General features: G+C 71.5%; 2 protein-coding genes across 2 annotated transcripts in view; one reads left to right on the top strand and one right to left on the bottom strand.

Annotated features, from left to right (window-relative positions):
* The first annotated feature begins 205 nt into the window (after window positions 1-205).
* On the top strand, window positions 206-8,988 carry GGT6 (gamma-glutamyltransferase 6). The gene is made up of 4 exons (XM_077818070.1): window positions 206-423; window positions 2,764-3,032; window positions 4,515-4,628; window positions 7,799-8,988. The coding sequence occupies exons 1-4, from the start codon at window positions 206-208 to the stop codon at window positions 8,986-8,988; spliced, it is 1,791 nt and encodes a 596-aa protein (XP_077674196.1).
* Window positions 8,989-13,437: 4,449 nt separating this feature from the next.
* TMEM8B (transmembrane protein 8B) overlaps window positions 13,438-20,589 on the bottom strand; it is a 41,962-nt gene continuing 34,810 nt past the window's right edge. The window contains 11 exon segments of the mRNA XM_077816944.1: window positions 13,438-13,560; window positions 13,563-13,649; window positions 13,651-13,740; window positions 13,742-13,774; window positions 15,214-15,255; window positions 15,257-15,331; window positions 15,882-16,028; window positions 17,963-18,472; window positions 18,592-18,852; window positions 19,242-19,457; window positions 19,575-20,070. Coding sequence (XP_077673070.1) covers window positions 13,438-13,560; window positions 13,563-13,649; window positions 13,651-13,740; window positions 13,742-13,774; window positions 15,214-15,255; window positions 15,257-15,331; window positions 15,882-16,028; window positions 17,963-18,472; window positions 18,592-18,852; window positions 19,242-19,457; window positions 19,575-20,070 — 2,080 coding nt within the window.

Genomic DNA, 20,589 nt, shown 5'->3' with positions numbered 1-20,589 from the left:
GCCACGGGACCTTTTATGCCAGCCCCACCGTGCCCCCCTCGCCAGCCCCACCCCCCATGCTGTGGGTGAGGCCCTGATCCCTCCCCCCGGAAAATCCCCTCTCTGCCCCGGGGGGCGGTGGCTGCTCCCCCCTGCCCCAGCTCCCCAGACGTGGGCACCTCCGGCAGCCCGGCCGCTCCCGGTCACCGAGGCGTCGCGGCGGCTGATGCGGGGCGGGGTGTCCCCGCTCCCCGACGGGCCGGCTCGGCCCTGGCGCTTCCCCGGGCGGGGCCGGGGCGGGGGCGGACCCGGAAGGCCGCGGCAGGTGCTGGTCCCGACCGGCATGGAGGCGGCCCCGGCCTGGTACCAGGCCCGGTACCAGCGGCTGCGGGGCAGCGACAGCGACGGGGAGGAGGCGGTGGAGCTGCGGAGCGGGCCGGGCCGGTGAGTGCGGGGCGGACCGGACCGGACCGGACTGGAGCAGAGACCTGCCCCGCCCGCAGATCCCCCGGCAGCCGGACCCCCCCAACCCCGTCCAGCCCCCGCGTGGCCCCATAACCAGCGCGTAGCTCCCCCGCGTGCCCCCCACGGGCTCTGCCCCCCGCGGCCCGGGCAGGGCTGTGCATATGCCAGCTGCAGCGGGGGGCTGCGCCCTACACAGCGCCGGGCACCTGGTGGGGGGCCAGGCTGGCTGGGCAGGGGGCCCCCGTTTGCAGGCTGCCCCCACCCCCGTCAGAGATCAGCTCCGAGCCGGGTCAAGGCCATGCGTCCCGCCGGGGCAGCTGGGGCGGGGGACCGGGAGGGGCCCCCCTTGGCCAAGGAGGGTTGTGGGGAGCAGGGGGGCAGCACCAGCGTTAACAGGGGGCTGCCGCCACCCCAGCACTCAGCAACTGACTACGTGCCGAAGACGAGCCAGCGATGGGGGGCACCAGTGGGCACAGCCTGTGCCAGGCCCCTCCGCCCTGCCCCCCACGCCAGGCTCCTGGCTTGCCTGCATTGCCCCTCAGGGGCCCACAGGCTCCTGGGACCCCCTGGGGCCAGGGCTCCCCTCCAGCATGGGGACTCTGGGCCCGGGGTGGTGCGGCTCACCAGACACGGGTGGAGCCCAGGACCCGCCGTGATGTGTGAGGAGCAGTGAGGGCTCAGATCTGAGAAGAACGGCGAGCCCTTTGCCAGCTGGCACCAATGGGCCCACGTCCCAGACGGGCTACGAGGCTTTGCCTGAGGCCGGGCACTGCTGTGGAGGGACCAGACGGGCGGCCCAGGGAGCTGCCTGGGTCTGGGCCACCGTGTCTGCCCCAGCGAGGTGCCGGCTGCTGGGAGCTCTGGGCCCCATGGCTGGGGAGGGGAACGTGTAACACACAACGACCCGGGCCCCGTTAGGATCAGGCCCTTGGCCTCAGGGGAGGGGCCTAGCCCGTGGGGGATGGGGACATTGGCTCAGCTGGCCCCTCCCTGGGCTGGCTGCCTGGCCTGCTACCCCATTGGTGCCAGGCCCCGGGGGCAGTCGCAGCCCAGCTCCCCCTTCCCAGACTGCACCAGGCGCGAGCCCAGAGCGAGGCACCTGCGTGGGTCCGGGCACGGCTGGGTGCAGATTGAGTGGCCTGCTCCAGCCCCTGCCCCACCCCTTATCTCTTCCTCCCTGCCCCTCTTGGCACCGGGAGCCCCCTCCCGCTGAGCCCCTCTGAGCTCTGTAAGCCGCTGGCCGTGGCTGCAGCTCAGCTCCTGGTGGGGGGCCCAGACCCCAGCGGGCTGGTGAATTTGGCTGTAATCCTATTACGGGAGCTGAATGCAGCCTCACTAATCCCATCAGGCAGCGGCAAATCTCCCCCCTTCCTTCCAGCCCTCCTGGGGCCGGGGATCAGGCTGGCGGCTTTGCTGGTTACTGTCGGGAGCTGGTGCCCTGGCCGGGTGTCCTCCCGCACTAGTCGTGTCAGGAGGGGCTGGGGTCCCTGTGCCGCACCAGGGACAGGCCCCTGGATGGGGGCAGGTGGAGCCCGTGTGGAGTGTCCCAGCCGCGGTGACCTATGGCAGCGGGCGCACGGCAAGGCCCCCCAGCCCAGGGTATCTAGCTGGGCCCTGGGCGCCTGGGGCATTGCGTGTGGCACTGAAGGTCTCACCAGCCTGGCCTGCCCCGGTGAAAGGGGTGCTGGGCGCCCCATCCTAGCCATGCTGGGTGGAGTTTGGGGGGTGTTTGGAGCCATAGGGAGGCTGCTCGACCTGCATGGCTCCTGCCAGGCCAAGCCGAGGCCTCTCTCTGGTCAGCTGCATGCACCTGACCATGAGCAGAGCATGCCTGGGCGGGGCCAGCGTTGGCCCCGGGGGGAGCGGAGCATGGCCTGGCCTGGGCTGAGTGGGGACGGCACCCTTGCCCCACAGACCCCGGAGCCTCAGAGCCAGGGCCATGTCGCTCCGGTGCCCAGAGAGAGCCCCAGGCTGAGGGGCTGGCAGTGGGTACTCTAGTGCCCCGGAAGTCTGCCAGCACCTCAGTCCCATCCCATACCCCCAGCGCTGCCAGTGCCCCTCAGTCCTGACCCCCACCCCTGCTCCCCCAGCCTGGCACCTCTAGCTCTGCTGATGCCCCTGAGTCCTGACCCACAGCCCCCCGGTTGTTCACCCCTGGACTCCTGCCCGTACACCCAGCATTCTGCCGCTGCCTCCTCCCTGCTCTCCAGCGCCCCCCGCAGGCTGTGGGGAGCGTCCCTCCCGGGCGTGTACCTGGCTGGCTGGGGCGGCAGGGAGTTGCCATGTGGGCTGATCTCTGTTCTCTCTGCCTCTCTGCAGATCCTCGCTGCAGGTCCTGCTTCACCAGCACCACTGGGAGACCTGCGCCCGCATCTCCGCGGCCCTGGTGCTGCTGGCACTGGCCTTGGCCTTGGCCTTTTCCCAGATGACCTCCGGGGGCTCCTCGCGGCTGGGCGGCACCCAGGCTCACAGGCAGGGTGATGGCGCTGGGCAGATGGGGGCGCAGGAGGAGCCCGGCGACATCCCATCTGCGGCTCACATGCATGCCCCGGGCGTTTACCATCACGCCGCCCTCATCACCAGCTCAAGTGAGCATCGCGCAGCATGGGGTGCAGGCCCAGGCCCCCAGTGGGCACCGCTTCCTTCTGCCGTGTTCGGGCTGGGTACCCCTCGGGTCGCTGTGACGGGCTCCCCGGGGTGGAACTGGAACTGGGGTAGTGCTGAGCCCTCTGTCTTACCAAACCTGGGCTCCCTCTCACACAGGGATGCTGTGAGAAGCTGCAGACCCCTCCAGGTACCACACTCACACAGCTATTTACAGACAGGGACACACCCAGCTGAGTTACATTCTTACTTTCACCAGCCACTCATGAACCAACAGGAGAGACGCTCCAGCCAGCTCCCCCCAGCCTAGGACCCCAGAGCTGAACCGTCTCGCCCTGGTCAGAAGCCTGACCAGTGTAAGTTATTACCCAGTCTGCCCTCCCGCAGTGTGGAGAGGACAGCTCACTAGCCCCTGTTCCTGAGCAGATTTCCCTTTGCATTTTAAACAACACTGTTTTAGGTAAAAAATATCAAACAGATTTATGAATTACAGAAAGAGAGATTGTAAGTGATTATAAGTATTAGCGAACAGATCAACAACAACGCAGTCTGGGTTCTATCCACTAAACGGGATTTGATTTCAGCAGCGTCTCGCCCCGATGGTCCAGGCACGTCACAGATCCGCCATACGCAGGCTGGAAATCCTCCTTTCCAGCCTGGGACCCCCTCCCACGTTCCAAGTCTTTTGCCTCCAGCCGTGGTTCCAGGTGTTGAGTTGGGGGGGGAGTGAGGCCAAGTGATGATGTTGCTTCCCCCTTTTACAGCTTCTCTCATGTGGAGGGAACCTCATTGTCCCAAACAAAAGCCCCCAGCCCAGTTTGTGGAAAGGTGCCGGCCCAAGATGGAGTCCAGTGTCACGTGATCTAGCCACCTGGCCTCCCGTGGTTCCGTGAGTCACAGCGGCCATTCTCCAGACACTGGCTGAAGCGTCCCCGGGAAGGCCCCCCCGGGGGGGATAAGCTTCTTCTCTTGTGTTTCTTAATGGCCCATCACCTTGTATGGTTCATCCACAACCCGGCTGGGTGTGGACCACCGGGGGGTGTTACCCCGGAGCAAAGACCTCTGAAATATCCGCACATAGTCAATATTCACCACTTTAGATAGAAGAATGAGACCTGCGCACAACCAGGGTAATCATACTCAGCAAACCCGAACTTCTCCATTGATCCCTTCCATGACGTACTCCGTGTAAAACACACCGTGCTGATATCACCCTGGTAAATGCCGGGGTGCCATGGCATTGCTTTGGGGTACAGAATGTCCCAGCTGCCCTGTGCTCCTGGCTGGGCTGCAGAAGGGCCTGAGGGGCAGGGGGGCTGTGCCCAGGGCAATGGGCCCACGCTGCCCCCTGCAGGAGGGCGCTGGGAGTGCAGGGCTGGGGTTGGCACAAGCTCTGCCATGCCAGACTGGCCCCACGGTGCCCGCACCACCCGCCCCTGACGCCGGGGCCTGTCGGTGCCTTGCAGAGACCTGCTCACGCCTGGGGAAGGACCTGCTGGTGGCCGGAGGGAACGTGGTGGATGCTGGGATTGCGGCTGCGCTCTGCCTGGGGCTGGTCCACCCGCACGCCGGGGGGCTGGGTGAGTGTGGGGCTCGGGCGAAGGGGTGGAACTGCCCCCAGGCCGGTGCAGCTAGGGTCACCGCTCCCCGCATGGAGCCCCCGGGTCCCCCTTACCCCACCATAGCCAGATCTGCGGGATGTGATGTCAGGCCAGGGAGTGCGGGGGGGATGGACATGGCCTGGGCGAGCTCTCAGAGAGGGGCCTGGGAAGGGCTGCCCCAGCCCCCCAGGCCCCCCAGCCGTAGCCAGTGGGTGCCGAACGGGACCCGCCTGTAATGCCCAGAAGCCTCTGCCATGCATGCTGGGGGGGCGGGTTGTGGGGGGGGGTCGGTGTGGAGGGAATGGGGGAAGGGAAGGCTGTGGTACATAGGGGACCCTAATGGGGTCTGGGGGGGTAAGGTGTCCAGGAGCCCTCATGGGGACTGGGAGGCAGTGTCTGGGTGGCCCTGACAGGATCTGAGGGGCTGCAGTGGGCGGGTATCTCGGAGGTGCTGGTGGGGGTGCAGTGGGGGGGTGTCTCAGGAGGTGCTGGTGGGGGGGCACAGGGTGGGGGGTGTCTTGGGGGTCCTGGCAGGGAGGTACGGTGTGGGGGTATCTCAGAAGCTCTGGTGGGGGGGTGTCTCGGGGGGTGCTGGCAGGGGGTACAGTGGGGGGGTGTCTCGGGGGTGCAGTGGGGAGGTGTATAGAGGGGTGCAGTGGGGGGTGCTGGTGGGGGGTATAGTGGGGGGTGTCTCAGAGGCACTGACGGAGGATACAGTGGGGGGTATCTTGCGGTGTTGGTGGGCAGGTGCAGTGGGGGGTGTCTCGGGGGTTTTGGTGGGGGTGCCGTGGGGGGGTGTCTCGGGGATTTTGGTGGGGGTGCAATGGGGGGTGTCACAAGGGTGCTGATGGGCGGCTTACAGTGGGGGGTGTCTCGGGGGTGCAGTGGGGGGTGTCTCAGAGGTGCTAACGGGGTGCAGTGGGGAGGGTGTCTCGGGTGCTGGTGGGGCAGTACGGGGGGATGTCTTGGGGGTGTTGGGGGTGCAGTGGGGGGGTCTCAGGGGTGTTGGGGATGCAGTGGGGGGCATTGGTGGGGGCGCAGTGGGGGGCGTCGGGGCGCAGTGGGGGGTGTCTCGGGGGCGTTGGTGGGGGCGCAGTGGGGGGCGTCGGTGGGGGCGCAGTGGGGGCGCAGTGGGGGGCGTCGGTTGGGGCACAGTGGGGGGTGTCTCGGGGGCGTCGGTGGAGGCGCAGTGGGGGGCGTCGATGGGGGCGCAGTGGGGGGCGTCGATGGGGGCGCAGTGGGGGGTGTCTCGGGGGCGTCGGTGGGGGCGCAGTGGGGGGCGTCGGTGGGGGCGCAGTGGGGGGTGTCTCGGGGGCGTCGGTGGAGGCGCAGTGGGGGGCGTCGATGGGGGCGCAGTGGGGGGTGTCTCGGGGGCGTCGGTGGGGGCACAGTGGGGGGTGTCTCGGGGGCATCGGTGGGGGCGTTGGTGGGGGCGCAGTGGCGGGCATTGGTGGGGGCGCAGTGGGGGGTGTCTCGGGGGCGTTGGTGGGGGGCGTTGGTGGGGGCATTGGTGGGGGCGCAGTGGGGGGTGTCTTGGGGGCATCGGTGGGGGCGTTGGTGGGGGCGCAGTGGGGGGCATTGGTGGGGGCGCAGTGGGGGGTGTCTCGGGGGCGTTGGTGGGGGGCGCAGTGGGGGGTGTCTCGGGGGCGCGGTGGGGGCGCAGCGGGGGGCGTTGGTGGGGGCGCAGTGGGGGGTGTCTCGGGGGCGCGGTGGGGGCGCAGTGGGGGGCGTTGGTGGGGGCGCAGTGGGGGGTGTCTCGGGGGCGCGGTGGGGGCGCAGCGGGGGCGTTGGTGGGGGCGCAGTGGGGGGTGTCTCGGGGGCGTCGGTGGGGGCGCAGTGGGGGGTGTCTCGGGGGCGTTGGTGGGGGGCGTTGGTGGGGGGCGCAGTGGGGGGTGTCTCGGGGGCGTTGGTGGGGGCGCAGTGGGGGTGTCTCGGGGGCGTTGGTGGGGGGCGCAGTGGGGGATGTCTCGGGGGCACGGTGGGGGCGCAGCGGGGGCATTGGTGGGGGCGCAGTGGGGGGTGTCTCGGGGGCGCGGTGGGGGCGCAGTGGGGGGCGTTGGTGGGGGCGCAGTGGGGGGTGTCTCGGGGGCGTTGGTGGGGGCGCAGTGGGGGGCGTTGGTGGGGGCGCAGTGGGGGGTGTCTTGGGGGCGCGGTGGGGGCGCAGTGGGGGGCGTTGGTGGGGGCGCAGTGGGGGGTGTCTCGGGGGCGTTGGTGGGGGCGCAGTGGGGGGCGTTGGTGGGGGCGCAGTGGGGGGTGTCTCGGGGGCGCGGTGGGGGCGCAGTGGGGGGCGTCGGTGGGGGCGCAGTGGGGGTGTCTCGGGGGCGCAGTGGGGGGCGCGGTGGGGGCGCAGTGGGGGGTGTCTCGGGGGCGTGGTGGGGGCGCAGTGGGGGGCGTTGGTGGGGGCGCAGTGGGGGGTGTCTTGGGGGCGCGGTGGGGGCGCAGCAGGGGTGTCTCGGGGGCGCGGTGGGGGCGCAGTGGGGGTGTCTCGGGGGCGTTGGTGGGGGCGCAGCGGGGGTGTCTCGGGGGCGCGGTGGGGGCGCAGCGGGGGGTGTCTCGGGGGCGCAGTGGGGGCGCAGCGGGGGGTGTCTCGGGGGCGTTGGTGGGGGCGCAGCGGGGGTGTCTCGGGGGCGCGGTGGGGGCGCAGCGGGGGGTGTCTCGGGGGCGCGGTGGGGGGCGTTGGTGGGGGCGCAGTGGGGGGTGTCTCGGGGGCGTTGGTGGGGGCGCAGTGGGGGGTGTCTCGGGGGCGTGGTGGGGGCGCAGTGGGGGGCATTGGTGGGGGCGCAGCGGGGGTGTCTCGGGGGCGCGGTGGGGGCGCAGTGGGGGGCGTTGGTGGGGGCGCAGTGGGGGTGTCTCGGGGGCGTTGGTGGGGGGCGCAGTGGGGGGTGTCTCGGGGTTGCGGTGGGGGCGCAGCGGGGGCATTGGTGGGGGCGCAGTGGGGGTGTCTTGGGGGCGCGGTGGGGGCGCAGTGGGGGGCGTTGGTGGGAGCGCAGTGGAGGGTGTCTCGGGGGCGTTGGTGGGGGCGCAGTGGGGGGCGTTGGTGGGGGTGCAGTGGGGGTGTCTCGGGGGCGCGGTGGGGGCGCAGTGGGGGGCATTGGTGGGGGCGCAGCGGGGGGTGTCTCGGGGGCACTGACGGGGTCTGTCTCTTGCAGGCGGCGTGTTCTCAGCCCTGCTGCACAACGCCTCGTCGGGCCGCACCGTGGCGCTGAACGCCATCCCGCGCCGTGGCTTCTCCCGGCGCTACGGGCTCCCCGTGGCCCTGCCGGGCCTGCGCCTGCTGCACCGGCATTACGGGCGCCTGGCCTGGCCGCGCCTGCTGGAGGGGCCGGCGACGCTCGCGCAGCGAGGCGTCCGCGTGGGCCGGGAGCTGGCTGCGGCCCTGCGGGAGAGCGCGGGCGCCGTGAAGGCCTCAGGGCTCTGCAGCCTCTTCTGCGACGGGGCCGGCGAGCTGAAGGGCCAGGGCGCGCTGGTCACCCACCCCCGGCTGGCGGCCCTGCTCCGGGCGGTGGCATCGGGGGACGACGCCCTGCCCCGGGCCCTGGCCCCGGACCTGCCCCCGGCCGAGCGGGAGCCCTTCCTGCAGGCCATGGGGGACTTGGGCCTGGAGCTGCAGAGCCCCCTGGCCATGCGGCTGGGCAACACCTGGCTCCACGGAGCCCCGGCCCCCACCGCCGGCAGCCTGCTGGCCAGCGTCCTCGAGGAGGTGCGGGCAGCCAGGCCCGGGGACGCGCCTGATCCCTGCCTGAGGGCCCTGAGCGCGGCCCGGCGCGGCTTTTCCCGGGGGCTTGCGGGGGCGGGCCCCTCACCCCGGCCCCCTCGCCCTGGCAGGGGCCCCTCGCCCGTGGGCAGCCACCTGGCAGTGGCAGACAGCCAAGGGAACGTCCTGCTGCTCTCGGCCTCTCTCAACAGCTCCTTCGGCTCCAAATTCCTGGCGCCCGCCTCGGGCATCGTGCTGAGTGACCTGACGGCGCCCGCGGGGCCCGGCCTGCTCTCCTGGGCCTGCCCCGTGGTGCTGAGCCTGGGGGAAGAGGGGACAGTGGTGGGGCTGGGGGCCACAGGGGGCAGTGCGGCCCCACTGGCCCTTGCCCAGGCCATTATAAACCAGGTGTACCTGGGGCAGCCCCTGCAGGAGGCGCTGGAGAGCCCGTGGCTGCAGCTCCGGGGCGGGGGGGATGGGGCCTCCCAGGGCTGTGGGCCGGGCACCCCGTCAAATCGGTCCCGTGGTGAGTGGGCTGGGGGGGGCCCGCAGGCGGGCCCCTGGGTGCTGCAGGTGGCATCACAGGGTGAGCACGCACGTGCCCTCGCCGCCCCGGCCGCGTGCTGCCATCACGAGGGGTATTAGCCCCAGGGGCCCGGCTCAGAGCCCAGGGCGCTGGCGTGGGCAGGGCTGGCATGCCCGGTGAGCCGGCCCTGACCACTTAGTGCCGACGCAGGGTGAGTGGCTGGTTCTGGCAACCCCGGTTGGACTCCCCCGCCCAGGGGCCGGTGCTGACCCCACTCCTGGCTGGCCCCCTTCCCCTCCTTTCCGGCATGGCAGGGCTATGTAGGGCCCCCCGTCACAGAGGGGTTGGGCTACTGCCCTGTCCCTCAGGCCAGCCCAGGTTCCCTGGGGCTTGGGGCACGCCAGGGGCTGGTTCCTCCCTGCTCTCCACTCCGGGGCCCCGCTGCCGCCTGGCACCGCTCTGGAGGTTTCCGAAGGGCTGGGCGGGGGGCGGCAGGGCTGGAGAGCTGGGCTGCACTGGGGGAGAAGTGGCAGGAGCTCCCCCTCCCCCCGGTCCTGGAGAGGTGGGTTGGCTGCCGGGCACAGGCTCGGAGCGGGGGGCTTGTGGGCTCTCTGTTGTGTGTGTCTGTAAAGGGAGAAATAAACCCTCTGGGTGCCGTGCGGCCTGGTTTGTCACTCGTGGCGCGTCGGCCCTGGGCCACTGGCCCCAGCCCAGGGGCCTGGTGATCCAGCCAGGGAGGGGGGCAGGAGCCCCTGGGGTGAGTCCCCCACCCGACCAGGAGCTCTCGGGCAGGTTGGAAAGGAGGCTCTTAGCCCGGGAGAGCCTGGGCCGTCTCAGGGGTCCTTGGCCGGGGGGGTAATGTGAGGACACAAGGGAAGGGGCCAGCCCCCAAGCTGCTGTAACCCAAACCCCTCCCTGGCTGGGGCGGTGCACGCTGCTCTGGGATTTAGACATGCCCAGTGGGTATGGGGAGTGGGGCAGGGAGCCCGGACTCCTGGGTTCCATTCCCACCAACTCTCTCTGAGACCTTTGGCAGGGTCCTTCCCTCTGCCTCAGTCTCCCCCACATGATGTTGCCAAGGGGGTGCTGGGGGACAGGGCTGCACTAGGCTCTTGGGCCAGGCCCTGCTGCACCGCGGGGGTCAGTGCTGATTGGGCGGCTGCCCCCAGCTGCTCCTTGGCACCTCCTGCCCTGGCGCGTGGCCATCCCCATGAGCCCAGGGGGTCTGGGTGGGACGCAGGGTCTGGGTGGGAGGGCTGGGAACAGGTTGCTAGGGAAGGGGGGTTACCATGGCTGTGACTGAGGCCATGGGCCCCTCCCCACCAGTCTCTGGCCCGTGGAGGGCGGGTGGCAGCGAGCCAGTTAGCCGTGGCTGAGTGTGGAAACCCTTGTGCTACCAGGGCACAAGCCTGGGGGGCAGCACGGTGAGGGTGGGGGCACTGGGAGCTAAGAGCATGCAGTGGTGTGGAGACAGGCCTGTGCCCAGTGCAACGCCCCCCACTGCACCCCCACCAACGCTCCCGGGCCCCCCTCAGGCCCTGCGGCCGAGAGCCACAGACGTACACAGGGCCTGGGTCCGCAGAACTCCCGCCCCACACACCCGGTGCCAATGGCTTCAGGGTAAACGTGTCTGGGTGCCCGGTCCTGCCTTGGCATCAGGACACCTCACGCCCGCCTGTGCCCCAGAGCATGCCCCGAAGCAGGGGGAGATGGTGTTTGGCCCCTGACGCGTGTGCAGGGCCCAGTAGCTGCCTGCCCCAGAGCAAGTGTCGCTCCAGCCAGAGTGGGAGGCACTGGGGTGGTGCTAGCCCAGGGGTAGAGCGGGGGGCGGGGAGCCCCAGGTTCAACCCCCCCGCCTCTGCTGGGGGGTGAGGCTTTGAGCGGGGGTCATTGGGTCAGCAGGCGAGAGTGGCTCCAGTTTTTTGGGCTGGCTCGGGGTAGTGGGGCTGAGCCCCCGTCTGGGCGGCATCTCCCTTGGACTGGCTTCGTGGAGCACGTTCGTAGGCACCCATCTCTGCCCTGTCGTACGGGGGCCCAGATGCCCAGCACAGCTCTGTGTGCATCACAGCCTGGGCCTGTGATGGTCCAGGTGTCGGGCCACTCAGGCTCACACCTACGGCCTTCACAGCGCCCACCCTGAGTTTGTGCCCTTGGGCAAGGCATCAACCTTGTGATTGCAGAGCCATTGGCCATTATCTTTGAAAACTCATGGCGATCCGGGGAAGACCTGCACAACTGGAAAAAGGCAAATGCAGTGCCCATCTTTAAAAAAAGGAAGAAGAAGGATCCTGGCAACTACAGGCCAGTCAGACTCACCTCAGTCCCTGGAAAAATCATGGAGCAGGTCCTCAGGGAACCAATTCTGAAGCACTTAGAGGAGAGGAAAGTGATCAGGAACAGTCAGCATGGATTCACCAAGGGCAAGTCATGCCTGACTAATCTAATCGCCTTCTATGAGGAGATAACTGGCTCTGTGGATGAGGGGAAGATGGTGGACGTGTTGTTCCTTGACTTTAGCAAAGCTTTTGACACAGTCTCCCACAGTATTCTTGCCAGCAAGTTAAAGTATGGGCTGGATGAATGGACTATAAGGTGGATAGAAAGTTGGCTAGATTGTCGGGCACAACGGGTAGTGATCAATGGCTTCATGTCTATTTCACAGCTGGTAACAAGTGGAGTGCCCCAGGGATCGGTCCTGGGGCCGGTTTTGTTCAATATCTTCATAAACGATCTGGAGGATGGTGTGGATTGCACTCTCAGCAAATTTGCAGATGACACTAAACTGGGAGGAGAGATAGATACGCTGGAGGGTAGGGATAGGATACAGAGGGACCTAGACAAATTGGAGGATTGGGCCAAAAGAAATCTGATGAGGTTCAAGGACAAGTGCAGAGTCCTGCACTTAGGACGGAAGAATCCAATGCACCGCTACGGACTAGGGACCGAATGGCTCGGCAGCAGTTCTGCAGAGAAGGAGCTAGGGGTTACAGTGGACAAGAAGCTGGATATGAGTCAACAGTGTGCCCTTGTTGCCAAGAAGGCCAATGGCATTTTGGGATGTATAAGTAGGGGCACTGCCAGAAGATCGAGGGACGTGATCGTTCCCCTCTATTCGACACTGGTGAGGCCTCATCTGCAGTACTGTGTCCAGTTTTGGGCCCCACACTACAAGAAGGATGTGGAAAAATTGGATAGAGTCTAGCGGAGGGCAACAAAAATGATGAGGGGTCTAGAACACATGACTTATGAGGAGAGGCTGAGGGAACTGGGATTGTTTAGTCTGCGGAAGAGAAGAATGAGGGGGGATTTGATAGCTGCTTTCAACTCCCAGAAAGGGAGTTCCAAAGAGGATGGATCTAGACTGTTCTCAGTGGTAGCTGATGACAGGACAAGGAGTAATGGTCTCAAGTTGCAGTGGGGAGGTTTAGGTTGGATATTAGGAAAAACTTTTTCACTAGGAGGGTGGTGAAACACTGGAATGAGTTACCTGGGGAGGTGGTGGAATCTCCTTCCCTAGAAGTTTTTAAGGTCAGGCTTGACAAAGCCCTGGCTGGATGATTTAGTTGGGGATTGGTCCTGCTTTGAGCAGGGGGTTGCACTAGATGACCTCCTGAGGTCCCTTCCAACCCTGATAGTCCATGATTCTATGAACCTCCCTGTGCCTCAGTTTCCCTCTGGCACGGCCCCCTCGCAGGGCTACAAAACCCCCCTTACTGCGTTGAACTTTGGGAGCACCTGCCTGGGGCCACCTGTGCCTGACACGGACACGACTGGGCTCCACTGGGGCCTGCCCAAGGCCTTTGGAAGCCCAAGGTCCCCGGGGCCCTGGCGTGCTGCCGGATCAGGGTGATGGGGTTGCCTGTGGCTCGGTGCCACCCGGAGCCCAGCCTGGCAGGATCATCGGGCTGCTCGGTCGCTGTATCTGCCGGTCTCGTTCCAGCCCCTGCCCTCGGGCTCCCAGCCCTGCCCGCGTCCAGGGGGCCCTCATGCAGCTGGGAGCCAACGCTCCACGCAGGAGCCGCACAGCTCCGGCCCCGGCCCAGGCTGGGGGCCTCGCTGCCTGCCTGTGGATCCAGTTTCCCAGCCCCTCCCGCCCCTCAGGCCCTGGCAGCGCCCCCCCCCCGAGCCGCGGGCACCTCCCAGCGTCCTTGGCTGCCCTGCCCGGCGGAATGGAGCGGCACCGACACCATGGCCCAAGTTCCAGGGGGGATGTAATTGCAGTTACACAGCAGAGCCGCCCGGCCGGGGAGGCAGGGGCCCTGGCACGGGAGGGAGCCGGGCTGGGCTGGGCGTGGCGTTGCGGCCCTGTGTTGCCCCGCGGCAGCCCCATATCTGCCCCAAGCAGGGGATTCGCAGCCCCGTCACCGTGAGCGGAGGGCTGAGCCAGTCCCTTGGGGCAGGCAGCAGGCAGAGGACCACCCGGGGGTGCCACAGGCTCAGCCCTCCCCGGAGGCTGGTGACTATGGCAGTGGGGGGGGGACGCCCCTCGCTGTGGGTCCATCGCCCTGGGGCTGCTCTGTCCCACGCCCCCAGCGTGGTGCCCACAAAGGCCAGGGGGCCTGGCGCTGTCAGCTGGCACAGACGCTGCTGACGGAGGCCGTGGCGGGGCCCACCAGCCCCAGCTCCTCTGCTCGTTTGACGCAGAGCCGGTAGCCGCAGCCCTTGCGGCGGGCAGGGGGCCCAGGCGCCCGGCGGCCTTGGGGCGCGGGGGCAGCAGGAAGCCCACGCTGCCGGCGATCAGCATGTGCCAGATGCTGTGGATGTAGAAGTAGTTCTCCTCCAGTCTCCACGCAGGCGTAGAGCAGCACGGCGCCCGCCGCGATCAGCGCGCCCGGGCCCAGGTAGAAGGCCCAGCGCTGCCACGTGGGGGGGGTAGCAGTGACGCCGGCGGATGCTGCGCGCCGTCTGGGGGGGCAAGAGACAGGGTGAGACGCGCAGGGCAGGGACCCCGGGGGTGGGGGGGGCACAGGATGGATGGGGGAGGAGTGGGGGGGATGCGGCAGGCAGGACCCGGGGGGGCACACGATGGATGGGGGAGGAGTGGGGGGATGCGGCAGGGCAGGGACCCCGGGGGGGCACAGGATGGATGAGGGAGGAGTGGGGGGATGCGGCAGGGCAGGGACCCCAGGGGGGGGCACAGGATGGATGAGGGAGGAGTGGGGGGATGCGGCAGGGCAGGGACCCCGGGGGTGGGGGGGCACAGGATGGATGGGGGAGGAGTGGGGGGGATGCGGCAGGGCAGGGACCCCAGGGTGGGGGCACAGGATGGATGAGGGAGGAGTGGGGGGATGCGGCAGGGCAGGGACCCCGGGGGTGGGGGGGGCACAGGGATGGATGGGGGAGGAGTGGGGGGATGCGGCAGGGCAGGGACCCCAGGGGGTGGGGGGGGCACAGGATGGATGGGGGAGGAGTGGGGGGATGCGGCAGGGCAGGGACCCCAGAGGGTGGGGGGGGCACAGGATGGATGGGGGAGGAGTGTGGGGGGATGCGGCAGGACAGGGACCCCGGGGGTGGGGGGGGGCACAGGATGGATGGGGGAGAGTGGGGGATGCGGCAGGGCAGGGACCCCAGGGGGTGGGGGGGGGCACAGGATGGATGGGGGAGGAGGTGGGGGGATGCGGCAGGGCAGGGGACCCCAGAGGGTGGGGGGGGCACAGGATGGATGGGGGAGGAGTGGGGGGGATGCGGCAGGACAGGGACCCCAGGGGGGGGCACAGATGGATGGGGGAGGAGTGGGGGGATGCGGCAGGGCAGGGACCCCGGGGTTGGGGGGGGGCACAGGATGGATGGGGGAGGAGTGGGGGGATGCGGCAGGGCAGGGACCCCAGGGGGTGGGGGGGCACAGGATGGATGGGGGAGGAGTGGGGGGATGCGGCAGGGCAGAGACCCCGGGGCGGGGGGGGCACAGGATGGATGGGGGAGGAGTGGGGGGGATGCAGCAGGGCAGGGACCCCAGGGGGTGGGGGGGGCACAGGATGGATGGGGGAGGAGTGGGGGGGATGCGGCAGGGCAGGGACCCCAGGGGGGTGGGGGGGGCACAGGATGGATGCGGGAGGAGTGGGGGGATGCGGCAGGGCAGGGCAGGACCCAAGGGGAGTGGGGGGAGGGGCACAGGAAGGACGTGGGGGGAGAAGTAGGGGGGATGCTGCAGGGCAGGGACCCGAGGCCTGGGGGGATGATGGGGGAGACACCCCAGGAAAGGTGCTGAGCTGGAAGAGTGGAGCTGCAGGTGAGGTTCACAGCAGGGGGAGCCGAGGGGGGGCAGGGGACACCAGTCAGGGGCTGGGGGGCAGCAGCCCCTGTAGCTCCCACGTGCCCCCCCAGCTCCAGCTCAGGGGCCTCACCCAGGCGATAGCCATGATCCCCACGGCGAAGAGACTGGGCCCCGAGGAGGTTCCAGAGCCCGTGGCGGTCCAGCTGCAGGGCCATGGAGAGCAGCATGGCGCCCAGCAGGTACAGCACCTGGCGCGGACAGCAGGCAGGGTTAGCGAGGGGGGCCAGCGCCATATGATCCCCCCACACCGACGCAGGCTCTGGGGTGGGGCAGGGGTGGGACTGAGGGCGAGCGGTCTGGGTCACGCAGCCCCGGCTGGCTGGGCTGGAATGGCAGAGTCCGGGCAGCCTGGCCACCAGTGCCCGCAGGGCAGAGCCCGAGGCTGCCGCGCACTGGCCAGGGTGCCAGCACCGGGGTCCTAGGGCTGCGGCTGGGGACAGAGGGATGAGGGAAAATGGGGGGCTACGGAGAGCAGGGATGGGGGGCCCGGTTCCCACCACCTGGGCCTGTGTCTGGGGTTCACCCGCCCCCTGAGCTGAGCTAAGCCCCGTCTGACGCTGGCCTCCAGGGGGCAGGGGTCCGGGGGGGGGGCAGCATGCCCTGGAGGAGGGCAGGGGTCCGGGGGGGGGCAGCGTGCCCTGGAGGAGGGCAGGGGTCCGGGGGGGGCAGCGTGCCCTGGAGGAGGGCAGGGGTCCGGGGGGGCAGCGTGCCCTGGAGGCAGAGCCGTGCCCTGTTCACCTGCTTGGCGAGGGGCTGGAGCCGCGCCATGGCGATGACGGTGACCCAGACGGACATGAGGGAGCCCAGGAAGTCGCAGAACTGCAGCACGTCGTACTCCATGATGCACAACACGGCGATGCCCGGCTGGTCGCAGGCGTGATAGAACTGGGAGAGATCGTGGCTCAGCCCCCCGGCGGGCAGCCCCCATCGCCTCCCCCTGGCCAGACCCCTGCTCAGCCCCCCGCGTGCACCACCTTCACCCCCGGCGCCCCTGCCCGGCTCTGCCTGCAGCCGGTCCCCGCGCCCACGCCCGGCTCTGCCTGCAGCCCGTCCCCGTGCCCACGCCCGGCTCTGCCTGCAGCCCGTCCCCGCGCCCACGCCCGGCTCTGCCTGCAGCCCGTCCCCGTGCCCACGCCCGGCTCTGCCTGCAGCCCGTCCCCGCGCCCGGCTCTGCCTGCAGCCCGTCCCCGTGCCCACAGCCCGGCTCTGCCTGCAGCCCGTCCCCGCGCCCGGCTCTGCCTGCAGCCCGTCCCCGTGCCCACGCCCGGCTCTGCCTGCAGCCCGTCCCCGTGCCCACAGCCCGGCTCTGCCTGCAGCCCGTCCCCGTGCCCACGCCCGGCTCTGCCTGCAGCCCGTCCCCGCGCCCGGCTCTGCCTGCAGCCCGTCCCCGTGCCCACGCCCGGCTCTGCCTGCAGCCCGTCCCCGTGCCCACGCCCGGCTCTGCCTGCAGCCCGTCCCTGTCCCCACGCCCAGCTCTGCCTGCAGCCCGTCCCCGCGCCCAGCTCTGCCTGCAGCCCGTCCCCGTGCCCACGCCCGGCTCTGCCTGCAGCCCGTCCCAGCGCCCACGCCCGGCTCTGCCTGCAGCCCGTCCCTGCGCCCGGCTCTGCCTGCAGCCCGTCCCTGCGCCCGGCTCCGCCTGCAGCCCGTCCCCGCGCCCACGCCCGGCTCTGCCTGCAGCCGGGTCCCCGCGCCCAACGCCCGGCTCTGCCTGCAGCCCGTCCCTGCGCCCGGCTCTGCCTGCAGCCGGTCCCCGCGCCCAGGCCCGGCTCCGCCTGCAGCCCGTCCCCGCGCCCACGCCCGGCTCTGCCTGCAGCCGGTCCCCGCGCCCACGCCCGGCTCTGCCTGCAGCCCGTCCCCGCGCCCACGCCCGGCTCTGCCTGCCGCCCGTCCCCACGCCCAGCTCTGCCTGCAGCCCGTCCCACGCCCACGCCCGGCTCTGCTTGCAGCCCGTCCCCACGCGCCCTACGCCCAGCTCTGCCTGCAGCCCGTCCCCGCGCCCACGCCCAGCTCTGCCTGCAGCCCGTCCCCGCGCCCCACGCCCGGCTCTGCTGCAGCCCGTCCCCGTGCCCACGCCCGGCTCTGCCTGCAGCCCGTCCCCGCGCCCACGCCCGGCTCTGCCTGCCGCCCGTCCCCACGCCCAGCTCTGCCTGCAGCCAGTCCCCGCGCCCACGCCCAGCTCTGCCTGCAGCCAGTGCCCACGCCCACGCCCGGCTCCGCCTGCAGCCAGTCCCAGCGCCCACGCCCGGCTCCGCCTGCAGCCCGTCCCCGCGCCCGGCTCTGCCTGCAGCCCGTCCCCGCGCCCACGCCCGGCTCTGCCTGCAGCCGGTCCCTGTCCCCACGCCAGCTCTGCCTGCAGCCCGTCCCCGCGCCCACGCCCGGCTCTGCCTGCAGCCCATCCCCCGTGCCACGCCCGGCTCTGCCTGCCGCCCGTCCCCCACGCCCGCGCCCAGCTCTGCCTGCAGCCCGTCCCCCGCGCCCACGCCCGGCTCTGCCTGCAGCCGGTCCCCGCACCCACGCCCGGCTCTGCCTGCAGCCGGTCCCCGCGCCCACACCCTACTCTGGCTGCAGCCGGTCCCCGTGCCCACGCCCGGCTCTCCCTGCAGCCCGTCCCCACGCCCACGCCCGGCTCTGCTTGCAGCCCGTCCCCGCGCCCACGCCCGGCTCTGCCTGCAGCCCGTCCCCGCGCCCAGCTCTGCCTGCAGCCCGTCCCCGTGCCCACGCCCGGCTCTGCCTGCAGCCCGTCCCCGTGCCCACGCCCGGCTCTGCCTGCAGCCGGTCCCCGCGCCACGCCCGGCTCTGCCTGCAGCCCGTCCCCGTGCCCGCGCCCGGCTCTGCCTGCCGCCCGTCCCCACGCCCACAGCCCGGCTCTGCCTGCAGCCGTCCCTGTCCCCACGCCCGGCTCTGCCTGCAGCCGGTCCCCACGCCCAGCTCTGCCTGCAGCCGGTCCCCGCGCCCACGCCCGGCTCCGCCTGCAGCCGGTCCCCCGCGCCCACGCCCGACTCTGGGTGCAGCTGGTCCCCGTGCCCGCGCCCGGCTCTGCCTGCCGCCCGTCCCCCACGCCCACAGCCCAGCTCTGCCTGCAGCCGGTACCTGTCCCCACGCCCACGCCCGGCTCTGCCTGCAGCCGGTCCCCCGCGCCACGCCCGGCTCTGCCTGCAGCCGGTCCCCGCGCCCACGCCCGACTCTGGCTGCAGCGGTCCCCGCGCCCACGCCCGGCTCCGCCTGCAGCCGGTCTCCGCGCCCACGCCCGGCTCCGCCTGCAGCCGGTCCCCGCGCCCGACGCCCGGCTCTGCCTGCAGCCCGTCCCCGCGCCCACGCCCCGGCTCTGCCTGCAGCCCGTCCCCGCGCCCACGCCCGGCTCTGCCTGCAGCCCGTCCCCCCCCGCCCGGCTCTGCCTGCAGCCGGTCCCCACGCCCGGCTCTGCCTGCAGCCCGTCCCCACGCCCCACGCCCGGCTCTGCCTGCAGCCAGTGCCCACGCCCACGCCCGGCTCCGCCTGCAGCCAGTCCCAGCGCCCACGCCCGGCTCCGCCTGCAGCCGGTCCCTGCGCCCACGCCCGGCTCTGCCTGCAGCCGGTACGCACGCCCACAGCCCGGCTCTGCCTGCAGCCGGTACCCCGCGCCCACGCCCGGCTCTGCCTGCAGCCCGTCCCCGCGCGCACGCCCGGGCTCTGCCTGCAGCCCGTCCCCGCGCCCAACGCCCGGCTCTGCCTGCAGCCCGTCCCCGCGCCCACGCCCGGCTCTGCCTGCAGCCGGTCCCCGCGCCCACGCCCGGCTCTGCCTGCAGCCCGTCCCCGCGCCCACGCCCGGCTCTGCCTGCAGCCAGGCCCCACGCCCGGCTCTGCCTGCAGCCGGTCCCAGCGCCCACGCCCGGCTCCGCCTGCAGCCGGTCCCCGCGCCCACAGCCCGGCTCCGCCTGCAGCCTGGTCCCAGCGCCCACGCCCGGCTCTGCCTGCAGCCCGTCCCTGCGCCCGGCTCTGCCTGCAGCCCGTCCCTGCGCCCCGGCTCCGCCTGCAGCCCGTCCCCGCGCCCACGCCCGGCTCTGCCTGCAGCCGGTCCCCGCGCCCACGCCCGGCTCTGCCTGCAGCCCGTCCCTGCACCCGGCTCTGCCTGCAGCCGGTCCCCGTGCCCAGGCCCGGCTCCGCCTGCAGCCCGTCCCCGCGCCCAGGCCCGGCTCCGCCTGCAGCCCGTCCCCGCGCCCACGCCCGGCTCTGCCTGCCGCCCGTCCCCACGCCCAGCTCTGCCTGCAGCCCGTCCCCCGCGCCCACGCCCAGCTCTGCCTGGAGCCCGTCCCCGCGCCCCACGCCCGGCTCTGCCTGCAGCCCGTCCCGTGCCCACGCCCGGCTCTGCCTGCAGCCCGTCCCGCGCCCAGCTCTGCCTGCAGCCAGTCCCCGCGCCCACGCCCAGCTCTGCCTGCCGCCCGTCCCCACGACCCAGCTCTGCCTGCAGCCAGTCCCCGCGCCCACGCCCAGCTCTGTCTGCAGCCAGTGCCCACGCCCACGCCCGGCTCCGCCTGCAGCCAGTCCCAGCGCCCACGCCCGGCTCCGCTGCAGCCGGTCCCCGCGCCCACGGCCCAGCTCTGCCTGCAGCCAGTCCCCGCGCCCACGCCCAGCTCTGCTGCAGCCAGTGCCCACCGCCCACGCCCGGCTCCGCCTGCAGCCAGTCCCAGCGCCCACAGCCCGGCTCCGCCTGCAGCCAGTCCCAGCGCCCACGCCCGGCTCTGCCTGCAGCCGGTACCCGCGCCCACGCCCGGCTCTGCCTGCAGCCGGTACCCGCGCCCACGCCCGGCTCTGCTGCAGCCCCGTCCCCGCGCGCACGCCCGGCTCTGCCTGCAGCCCGTCCCCGCGCCCACGCCCCGGCTCTGCCTGCAGCCAGGCCCCACGCCCGGCTCCGCCTGCAGCCGGTCCCCGCGCCCACGCCCGGCTCCGCCTGCAGCCGGTCCCAGCGCCCATGCCCGGCTCTGCCTGCAGCCCGTCCCCGCGCCCGGCTCTGCCTGCAGCCCGTCCCTGCGCCCGGCTCTGCCTGCAGCCCGTGCCCGCGCCCAGGCCCGGCTCCGCCTGCAGCCCGTCCCCGCGCCCACGCCCGGCTCTGCCTGCAGCCGGTCCCCCGCGCCCACGCCCGGCTCTGCCTGCAGTCCGTCCCCGCGCCCACGCCGGCTCTGCCTGCCGCCCGTCCCCACGCCCAGCTCTGCCTGCAGCCCGTCCCCGCGCCCACGCCCAGCTCTGCCTGCAGCTCGTCCCCATGCCACGCCCAGCTCTGCCTGCAGCCGGTCCCCGCGCCCACGCCCAGCTCTGCCTGCAGCCCGTCCCTGTCCCCACGCCCGGCTCTGCCTGCAGCCCGTCCCGCGCCCACGCCCGGCTCTGCCTGCCGCCCGTCCCCACGCCCAGCTCTGCCTGCAGCCTGTCCCCGCGCCCACGCCAGCTCTGCCTGCAGCCCGTCCCCATGCCA

Source organism: Eretmochelys imbricata, chromosome 5, assembly GCF_965152235.1.
Source record: "Eretmochelys imbricata isolate rEreImb1 chromosome 5, rEreImb1.hap1, whole genome shotgun sequence".
In the NCBI taxonomy this organism is placed as follows: Eukaryota; Metazoa; Chordata; order Testudines; family Cheloniidae; genus Eretmochelys; species Eretmochelys imbricata.
This window is presented reverse-complemented; position numbering and strand designations above follow the sequence as displayed.

What these genes read in the sequence shown, in the direction of transcription:
- GGT6 (XM_077818070.1), top strand. Translation starts at nt 206, where the DNA reads ATGCGGGGCGGGGTGTCCCCGCTCCCCGACGGGCCGGCTCGGCCCTGG. An exon ending in CTGCGGAGCGGGCCGGGCCG is followed by an intron (nt 424 to 2,763) that starts GTGAGTGCGGGG and finishes GCCTCTCTGCAG; the next exon opens with ATCCTCGCTGCAGGTCCTGC. An exon ending in CGCCCTCATCACCAGCTCAA is followed by an intron (nt 3,033 to 4,514) that starts GTGAGCATCGCG and finishes GGTGCCTTGCAG; the next exon opens with AGACCTGCTCACGCCTGGGG.